This window comes from Pygoscelis adeliae, unplaced genomic scaffold (genome assembly GCF_000699105.1).
Source record: "Pygoscelis adeliae isolate BGI_AS28 unplaced genomic scaffold, ASM69910v1 Scaffold308, whole genome shotgun sequence".
In the NCBI taxonomy this organism is placed as follows: Eukaryota; Metazoa; Chordata; class Aves; order Sphenisciformes; family Spheniscidae; genus Pygoscelis; species Pygoscelis adeliae.
This window is the reverse complement of record NW_008825306.1, coordinates 1,929,764-1,940,637: the sequence shown is the minus strand read 5'-3', so window position 1 is coordinate 1,940,637 and position 10,874 is coordinate 1,929,764. Positions and strand designations below refer to the sequence as shown.

The 10,874-nt window shown below is 41.7% G+C and overlaps 1 protein-coding gene across 1 annotated transcript; it reads left to right on the top strand.

The window, feature by feature from the left end:
* Positions 1-7,508, top strand: SLC30A1 (solute carrier family 30 (zinc transporter), member 1; the record flags this gene model as incomplete). The annotated part of the gene is made up of 2 exons (XM_009330210.1): positions 1-553; positions 4,042-7,508. Coding segments are annotated over 2 exons (1,464 nt in total), but the record flags the coding sequence as incomplete, so codon positions are not given.
* Between the last annotated feature and the right edge of the window lie 3,366 nt (positions 7,509-10,874).

Here is a 10,874-nt window from a genome sequence, read left to right as displayed (position 1 = left end):
CGGGCGCTCACCTTCCTCTTCTTCGTGGTGGAGGTGGTGGTGAGCCGGGTCACGTCGTCCCTGGCCATGCTCTCCGACTCCTTCCACATGCTCTCCGATGTCATGGCCCTGGTCGTGGCGCTGGTGGCCGTGCGCTTCGCCCAGCGCACCCGCGCCACCAAGAAGAACACCTTCGGGTGGGTGCGGGCCGAGGTGATGGGTGCCCTCGTCAATGCCGTCTTCCTCACCGCCCTCTGCTTCACCATCCTGCTCGAGGCCATCGAGCGCTTCACGGAGCCCCACGAGATCCAGCAGCCGCTGGTGGTCATCAGCGTGGGGGTGGCGGGACTCATCATCAACCTGCTGGGGCTCTGCCTCTTCAACCACCATGGTGTCGGGGGCCACGGCCATTCCCACGGCCACGGGCACTCGCACAGCGGCAGGCAGCACCCCCGCAGCGGCCCCAAGCCCGAGCAGCCGCCCGGGGATGGGGAGGCTGCACTGCACCGGGAGGAGACCAGCACCTTGGTGGAGAACTGCAGCAGCTCCAACGGAGTCAGCCAGGAGAAGCTGGGTAAGTCCTGCGACGCCTCTGTCCCATCCCAGCATAGAGGTGTCAGGAAAGCAGGAGAGGTCCCTTCCCTGAGGAAGGTGGTGGGCACCCTGGTCCCACCTGGCGCAAGCTTCGTGGGGACCGCCCGTCCTTCCTCCTGGGGAAGAGGCAAGAAACTTTCTCAGCGGTGCTCTCGGGCACATGGCCGTTGCACCTCTACCTCACACCTTTCCTTCAGGTGCTAAAAGGAGTGCCCTAAGTTGTGTGTTTGTCTTGCAGACAGGTCAGAGTGTGAAAGAGTCTCAGGGTAGAGCAGTTTGCCTCGGAAAAAGTTGGTGCTGGTAGAGAAGGCACATGACAAGTGTTTTCTGCCTAGCGACACAAGCTGTCACAAGACGTTGCCCTAATGCCTTCTGAACTGGCTGCACATCAAATAGAGCGCAGCTCAACACCTTGGTCCTGACAGCCGGATCTCTCCGTTGGGTCAGTTATTAGCTACTTGAGAAGCTAATCTCAATCTGAACGTAACATACTGAAGTATATTCCATTGCAATAATGTGGTACTTCTTCGCGACATCCATATTAATAGGAAGAAGTCTTGGAAATTACCAATCAGAACTGTGGAAGTCATGCAATAGGCACTGAATGTGGAGCTCACTGGTGTCAGAGTACATGCGTGGTTTCTTTGAATTAGTTTTCTTTAGCTTTCTAAAGCATGTGCCTTCCCACTCACTTGCACATAGAGATAAATTTAAAATCTTCCCTTCCCAATTGCGATCAAAGTGTCTGTTTTGTGGGAGGGGATTTCTTGGGTTATTTTTTTAATGGATCCAGGAGCCTGGATAGTTTATTTTGAAGACTTGGTTGAAGCCAAGTACTGTGTGCTAGCAGAGTGAAAGGTGCGTAATTGCTCTTTCTCTACTTTAATCATATGGTATCCCTGTTACCAGGAGGAAGGGGGTTTCATTCTTCAGAACCCATATCTCTCCTTTATTTTCGGGTGACATCAGGAGACCACTGTTGTAGCTTAAACTGAGCTTTAATTGAGCCAGAGTGAACTTTGCTACGGTTGCGGTTTTTCTGTGGTCAGAGGTTCCAATACACAATTGGGAATCTTAGGCCTCCCTCCCTCCCTCCTGTTTTGACTCCATGTTGGCTTTGAAAAGACAGGTTTTGCAAGAGGGTAGGAAAGTTCCTCTGAATATAGTACACCATTTTCTTGACCACATAATAAGCTCTTAATGTTGGTTTAGTTCCAACAAAGGTATCCTAATAATTAGTTTCAAACAATGTAAAATTTGCTTAACCGTTGATCTGATAGATATCTTGGCTTGTGAACTGTTCTTGCATGGTGAAACATGGTGAAAAGTTGGGCTTTTAGCCAAGTTTTGGACTAGCTCTAGACTAAAAGATTAATTTATAGCATGGATTAAAACGTATACTGGTTTGAGCTAACTTGTCTGGAATTTCTCATGGATGTCCTTCTGGCAATAGCAAATAATTTGTTGTGGGTATTTAGGTGGTAACAGGGCGTAATTTTGGTCACAGTGGAACTTTGAAATAAGTTTGTATTTCCTTCTATGCCCTGTCATGATTATGTAATGGATGGAGTTATTCATAGTTTACCCGTGGAAATATTACAGGTAAAGGTGCTCAGAGACTTGTGAGAAGCTGTAAGATGTGTAGGTGAAGACTAGGGAAATGACTGAGAGTGGTCTTATGCCTTCACTGGAAATTACAAAGGGGGTAGACTCTGACTTCCTAAGGTGGAAGTGGAAAGCTAGCGATAGCCTTAGGGGCTAGTCCTGCACAGGTATCCTTGAGCATACACTTTATGTGAAGTAATCAATTTATAGTTAGATTTAAATGAGCACATTTCAAATGGACACGTTTTAACCTTTTGCCATTAAAAAATCTCAAGAGCTTTCTGGAACCCTGTTTCCTGTTACCCACCCTTATAGACAGGTCTACTGACTTTCCAAATCTTTTCTCCGAGTACTTGGTACGCTGTGGAGTGTCAGAAAAGTTCCTCTTTCCTTGCTGTCATCGTGAACCCTGAGGTCTGAACTCTGTAACCTGAGATATTTTCCTCTAATTTATTGATTTCTCTGGGAAGTTACAGGTCCCATATTCCATAACTCCTAGAAGTTGTGTGGAAAATGTAGCTGGAGCTTTAGGACAGAAGTGTGCTGCATGAGATTATGAGCCTGGGGCTTGGAACTGACCCGCTCAGCCGCCATCGTAGGAGCCCACCCCGTCTTCAGAGAGGAGAGAACTTGTAGACACTTTATGATTACAGAATTGCAGTCATGAGGGCAGAGTGGCAGAAGCTGCAGGTCATACTAACATGTTAATGTTTACAAAGCTCTGAACTGAATAACCACGGAAGCAGTAAGAGCTCCTTGTTTCAGTTTGTCGGGCCAGTGGCCATTACATTTCTTTAACACTGGAAGTTTTCTGTCCAAAGAAGAACTTCTGAAGAAAAGTAGGAGGTTAATCATGTAAAATACTTAAAATTTTGAATATTGGAAGATGTTTTTCTTTCAAAAAACATTCTTCTTTGTAATGATGTGTGCATTTATTTCTATATAGCTAGTTAGGTGTGATGGCGTGGTAATACCGCAGACAGTTTTGACAAAGGAGTGCCATTTCTGCATTGAACGGTTCATGACATATGGCTTTGGGCATCAACAGCTACATGTCACTCAACAGCTGTATGTCACTTAAATAAAAAGTACTAAAAATATGTTTTTTATGTACTCTGAAATATAAATAACACTAGTTCATAGCCTCTGAGAGCTTCAGTGATAACTTAAACTGTCCTGTAGTCAATACTGCTGATAAATTCTGCATTTTAGACCTAAAAGCTCAGCTCATTGTATCTCACAGTTCTGCTGACTCCATGCGCCATCTCAGAAAAACTTCCTTTTCCTTGAATGCAGAAGTCTTTTGGAGATGAACTACTAAACCTGAGAAGTTGTTACTATAAAGCAGTATCCATACAGCTTTTGAGCTTCTGGCCTCGTAGATTTTAATACAAAATAGCAGTGCAGTCCTATGGTTTAAGAGAGATTTTAGCAATGTGATTAGCCTTCTGGCTTTTCGAAGAGGGAACAAATGTAAGTTACTTAGCTACTTAATCAGCTTTTTTATATATGGTCTGTAATTCTGCATTTTGTTTAAGAAATGAACAGTGAATAGTCAAATGGTTAAACAGCTGGAAGTCGTGAAAACAGTTTTTCAGTAGAATAAATTAGAATGCGGTCATCTTCATACTTTGCCACTCTACATCTTTAAGCTCCGTGTAGAAACAATTGCCTTCTAGACTATTTAGATGACTGACTGGGACAACTGAATACTTCTCAGCCAGAGAAAATGTTGCTGAGCGTTATGGGTAGAGTTGCTGGCTTTTCAGTTTTGTACTCAATGTTGGTTATTATTTTATATGGAGTTATAGTGATGTGTAGAATTATAGCATATGCCTAATCATTTTACTGTTTTCTTGTCAGGTGATATGAAAGACGACATGACTGACCTACAAGTGAATGGGAACGCTGGTCATTATCCTCTGGATGTAGAGGAGGTTGAAGAAGACTCTAGCGCGCAGCTTAACATGCGCGGAGTTTTTCTGCATGTTTTTGGAGATGCCTTAGGTTCGGTAATTGTGGTAGTGAATGCCTTGCTCTTTTATGGGTTGTGGAATCCATGCCCCAAAGATGGGCCCTGCTTTAATCCATGTGTCAATAATCATTGCATGGAAAACGCTACTTTATCCCAAACACTTGGCAGAGCAAACAAGTCTGAGCAAGAGAGCATTACGGTGGCTGGTCCATGCTGGTTGCTGTATTTAGATCCCGTCCTTTGTTTGATAATGGTTTGTATACTCCTTTACACAACTTACCCGTTACTTAGGGAGTCAGCCCTTATACTTCTACAGACTGTTCCCAAACAAATAGATGTTCATTCTTTGAACTCAAAATTACGTACCCTTGAAGGAGTGGAAGCAGTCCATGAATTACACATTTGGCAGCTAGCAGGCAGTAGGATCATTGGCACTGCTCACATAAAGTGTCCTGACCCTTCCACATACATGATGGTGGCAAAGCGCATCAAAGAGATCTTTCATGACGAAGGGATTCATGCAACTACCATTCAGCCTGAGTTTGCCAGCGTTGGGTCTGAATCGGGGAGAGGGAAATGTGAATTTCCTTGCAGGACTCAGTGTGCTTTGAAGCAGTGTTGCGGAACAGGAGAAGATAGTATTCCAAAGAAGACAGAAAAATCTTCGTCACTTAGTATTTCTTGTTCAGAAGTTGTCATTGAATTTCCGAAAACTAGGAGGACTAAGTCGGAGAGCATCCCTTCAGTTAAGCTAGAGGCAAACACCGATCAAAACGAGCAGTTTGAATCATCTTTGTAACCCCTCCAATGGTGCTACCTGAGTTTTGGTGACTTTGACAACAGCTATATTTCAAGAGGAAGAGACAGACGTTTGAGATGCAATTTTGCCAAGTAGTGTAATTGCTGAAGTCCTTGTTCTTGTCATATTGCTAAATCTAGAATGCTTGTTTTAAAGAACATAATGTCACTGTCATGATACAATGTGTTTGTGTTGACTTTGTACTGAGACAGACAGAAAGTGCACCAATGCTGTAACAACTTCAGAAAACCAGTTTCAACATTTCAGCGGAGACACTTTTTGCTGTGCTTCAAATTAAAATTTTTTTTCCAGTCAAAAGGTATTTGAGGGATAAGCATGTAGGAACTCAATTTGTGTTACAGATTTCTTGGACCTACTCTTTCCTTTAATATTTGATTTGTAGATATTTTAATATATTGTTTATTTAGAAGCCCTAAGGAAACCAAAGTTCATAGAACGTTTTTAAAGATATAGCTACTTAAAACTGGAAACCACTTTGCAGTTTCACCTATTTTTCTTAAACCTATATAATAATAAATGTGAAGGCTTTTCTAATGAACTTATCGTATAGCATATTTTAAAGAGAACATCATGTGATTGTTAGAAACTGTCCCCACTTTTTCTGGTAAGGTAGCGAGGTAATTAAAATCAACTGCTTGTGAAAATATCAGATGTGAAAGGCTTTTTTTTCTATCAGAATGGAAGTCCAAGCTACTGTATACTGCTCTGTGATCAAGACGTGAGACTGACCGATAAAGTAACGCTACTTTCATATTTTATGGATTTTCTGGTGTTTGTCCTTATTTCCAAGTTGTCTGGTCATAAAAGTCTTCGAAGGGTAAAGAATCCTTGACTCACAGTGCTATGAATGAAGAGCTGGAGCTTCATTTTTAACTGATTCTCAGTTTACTAAGATAAAAGCATTAGTTATGTCAATAAGTGCTCTGTCGGGGAAAGTCTGCCAGGCACCGACAGTATAATTCATGCTTTTAAGCATAGACAATAGCCTCCGTAACAAGTAATTCAGTGGTGCATTTTTCTTGTAGTTGAATGTGTCTGTAAGCACTTGCAGTAACTGCAGTCCTGGTCCCCGCGGTGTCCTCAGGAGCTTTCCGCTGACTTTTGAGGAAGCGGGGCGGGGAGTAGGATTTCATTCACTGTATTTCACACTTTGAGATGTTTATGTATCACATAATTTCACTTATTAAGTATCCAAATCTATGGTTTAAAATGTTAACTCAGTTAATTGACAACTGGCTCTAAAGAAGCTGTTACAGTATGCTGCCAACTTACACCTTAACAAAGGAGAAACTCGTCTATGGACTCTGTGAATTTGGCAGAGACTAGATGAGAGTTGAAGATAAAACATACAAAAAATCTAATCTAAAACCCTGGCCCTTTCGATCCACCCTCAAGTTATGTATGGGAAGTAATGTCTTGTGATTTAATTGACTGCTCCTATGCTCAAAACTGGAAAGCAACTCAGATCTTCCATTGTTTGCTCTATGACTCTGGACATGATAAACACTCTGCCTCAGTTTCCCTGTCTTAAAATGGGGATAAAACCTACCTCACAGGGGTGTTGTGAGGCTTAACTCTTGTGTGAAGAGCTCTGAGATCTGTTACTGGAGGGCACTGGAAGGAGTATAAGATATTAAATTACGTGGTATTTACTCCGTCTACAAATGTATTGCAATACCTAGGCACAACAGAGGGAACTGAGGATAGTTTTGGCCTTACAAAATTCTTTGATGCTGTGGTTTTCAGGTTTTTAACAGTATTTAAATGTAGATTTTTTTTTAAAAAAGAATGTTTTGTTAGTGAAGGGAATGTAGCTTTGCCTCCGGATACAGAACACCTCGCTAGTTTGCATTTCTAATATGTGTCTCGTATGATAATTGCTCCTAAGTAGTTCAAAATAGTCTGCTGCTCGTCGGGCCTGGATTGGCCCAGGTCGCGTCAGTGGTCTTACCCAACTTCTCAGCAGAGCATTGCAGTCAACTCTCGATTATCCATGGGTGGATTACCAGTGTTGTATATTAACTGTGCAGTCTACAGGGCCAGACTAGCTCTGTGTCGTATGCCAATGCGTTGGCCCAATGCTGTGTGCCAAAGCATTGGAAAAGTAGAGGAGCTCGGTCCGGTTTCGCACGAGCCTGCTCTCACGGGGTTTGCTAGCTTGGGTGCAGCGCAGCACCGTGCAGTCATTTTGCCTCTTGGCTGCTCAGATGTATCCACAGGAAGCTGCGGTGTGTGGATGGGTCACTTCAGCTTTGCGCTCGCTTGGGGATGTTGGTACTTCACAGCCATCAGCATCGCTCACCTTTTTCTGTGTTTATGCTTGTTGTATAGTCTCGTAAACTAACTTAAATATGTTAATATAGTATTTATATATGGTTTTGTTTTGTCTGAATTACCTTAACTCTTTCTTCTGTTACCTGTATATGATCTAGAGTTGACTGTTAAATGAGATCTTGTATGAGACTACATTTGCAAAATATGCTACCACTGCTAGTATACTACAAAGTATTAACCAAGTAAATTTTGAAATGAACAAAGTACTGTTTTTCTTGGAAATGTGTATCCTTGCTTTTTATGGTAAACTTCCACTAATTATTTTGCTCGCTAGTTTAAAATTGGTCTCCGTCATTAGTACAAATTATTGAGGTCCTGCTGTATATCACTAACGCGCCATAGAACTACTGCTCCTTAGTTTATTTAAAAAAAAAAAAACAAAACCAAGACAAACCATAGTAGCACTGAGAAGCCTGACTGACTTCTCTCCTGTTGCTCTTGAAAAAAGAGAGCAGCTATTAAGTCCTGACAGTGGCCACCATGGCTTAACAGTCTCAGTAAATGCATCTGAATAGATGGAGTTGTAGTAACTAATTCCATTGTAACTATTTAATCTTTTTTTTGTGCCAGAAGTCATATTTTTCTATTTCTGTGTCCATTGCAGGCAATGGCTAGCTTAAAAGACAAAAAGCTCTCCCCCACGTTATTTTTATTATCAGGACAGGATGCAGATGTGACGACGACGACGATGATGATGATGGGGGCAGAAGGGGGAGATGTGTGGCCTCTCTGTCATGCGCCGTGTTGCGTGTGCAGCACCAGCTGGTGTTAACGGGGCCCTTTAGCCTCTTTAGCCCTCGATGGTAAATTCCCTGAAAGCATATAGGCAGGTCAAGGTGGTGGCTGTACAGCAGCAGGAACACAATTTTTGTGTTTGTTCTGGCTGTATGAGACCCGACTGTAGCCTGCTAGCTTGCGATATAGCTTAATTTTTTTTTTTTTAACCTGATCTGTCTGTGGTTACACAGACTTGATTTGTTCTGAAGATCACAGTTCCATACTGGGAGCGTTCAAAAACACTGTGCAGTCTCTTTTTTTTTTTTTCCACAAAGCATGAAACTAGTGAATCTCATGTAAGTGAACACTGCAGTGATGGGGAGCTAATTGTATTGTGTATCACATTCCTGAATTTTTAAAATAAAAAAATATGGAACACTGATTTTAAGGAAAAATAAGTTTGTATTTCAGTGTCTAGATTGTTTATGCTTCTGATTAAATGTGTCAGAGATGTACCAAACATCATTGGGTGAAATATTTTACGCTTCGTACATGTCTCATCCGGAAACATGCTATTTTAGAATCGTTTCTTAGATTATCTCTGCACCTAAGGGTGCAATGCAGAACTAATTCAGACACTCAGTGGGCTAGCCACAGTACCGTGAAGCTTTACTTTTTAGCAGGGTAAATTGCTTCTGTGGGACCCCTTATAATCTTGGCTCAATTACTTTCAACATCCACTCTAGGCTTTTGGTAGTATCTGTTATTGCTGCATCACGGTATTCGGTATGGACATACGCATAGTTATGTAAAAGACAAAACTAGCCCCAACTTGTGACTCCCCAAAAGTCATGGCAAGGGCTTAGCTCTGTAAATTTCTGTATTCATGCATAGTTTCATCGGGCTGACGAGTAGTTACTTGCATGAAAGAAATTACTTGCGGGAGTGAGTCCAAAGCTTCTGCCAGTACAGCCTGGCTTTTGAAGAAGGACTGAAAGTAGCTAGATTTTATGGATGTATTAAAATCAGGAGTACTGTGGCGTTTCTAAATTTGCTGCAGAAATACTACCGGTTTGTTACAATTCAGGATTTATTCCTTTTCCCCATTCTCCAAAAAGAAAGAAAAGCAGCCCGCTGAGCGTCCTAAGACTTGTTAACAAGTTTAGCTAAACTGACATTGCTGTTTGCTTCTGAAATTGGGCCATCTGAATTTATTAAACACTGCCTAGTGGAGTTTGGGGAGGAGGGATAAAGATTCTTGCCATTCTCCTTCCCCTGCCCCCTGCTTTGACTGCACTTTCTAATCTCTTCAGCTATGGAGAGACTGGGGGGGAGATGGAGGGGGTGAATTTTGTAGCTAGATGTTCCGAGTTCCACGTGGAGGGAATGGGAAATACTGCTAACTATATTTAAAAGCGTATGAATATGCTCTGACTATTTTAGTTTCATAGCATAGCATCAGTTACACCCTTTTTAGGTATGCATTTAAGTTGTTCAGCTCTGTAGTAACTTTGGTTTTTTCTTTCTTTGCTGGACAGAACAAGGTGGATGCTCCATTTGCCTGAGCTAAAGCCAATTTTGACAACTTTCCAAATCAAACGTAGCTTTGCTGGTAACCGGAGGTCTGATTGTTCCTTATGACCTTTGCTTTGTGTGGTTAGCTGCCCGTGAGCTACAGTACCATGTTTTAGCAGGCTCACATTTGTATTTTTTTGCATTCACCGTGTTATCTAAGTAGTTGAAGAGCAAAACCACAATACTGAAAAATACCTTTCATTGATATGTCTCCAAAAAGCACATGGGATTAATTTGGCTTCTTTTTCTTTCGTGTCCTGGATCCTGTTTCTGAGCAATGTTAAAATATAATTGGCATAGCTAGTGTTCATTAATGATATTTCTTTTTCCTTCTTTTAAAATAATTTTTTTTTTTTTAATTAAGTATTAAAGTCCTAAGAAAATAAATGGAGCTCTTGAATGTCAAATACTTTTAGTTGGGATTTCTTTCTCAGGTCAGTTCCTAGGAAGAAATTTGTCTGGTAGAAATGCACTTTCACCATCTCCCAGAACCTCAGAAACAAGTACAAAGAGCACAAGTAGAAGAAGAGGTTAATACATGGGTTGTAAAGTGATGGCCTCCAACTGTCTGGATTCCAGGTGCAATTAAAAGAATAGTTGCTCCGTTCTAGTATCGTGTGAAGAGTTAATTATGCAAAATGCATTTTTTCCCCTGCATTTTTTTGCCTAAGAAAAACAGCCTCTGAAAAGAATAAAAAAATCTTCCTGTCCTGTTAATTGGCCATGGTTAAATATCTAACATACGGGTCAATAAGAAGTCTGATACTGTCTAATAGAAGTCTGAACTGTTTTATTTAATGTCTTTGGAAGATAGCTACTTTAGAGCAGAAGATGCTTTGGTGTTTTTCAGCTTCATTTGTTTCAATTCAGAAACACTGCAGTTTGTAAAGTTTGTTGGGAAAAAGTACTGACTGCAGAAGAAGATACAGCTGCCAGCAATAATACTGAGGAGGGCAGGATCGTTATTAATACCTGCCTTGAGCTGTTCATGAGCTTGCAATGATGAGTTCATTTTGGAGCCCTTCACTGGTGCAGCTTCAGCAGCTGCTTTCTTCTGCTTCAAGAGGGAAAAGTGATTCCAAATTATTAGTTATGTACGCAGGAGGGCATGTTTGGTTGTACTGTAAGCGCTGCACGTGAGCGTGGGTTTTGCCATTTTCCAAAGCTACTTCTACCTCATCATGAAAAGAAGTGATTTAAACTTAATATGAACATCCTGTGAGAGACATGCTAGTGTGGGAATTTTTAATTAAGAGGATGGGAAGGGAAGCTTCA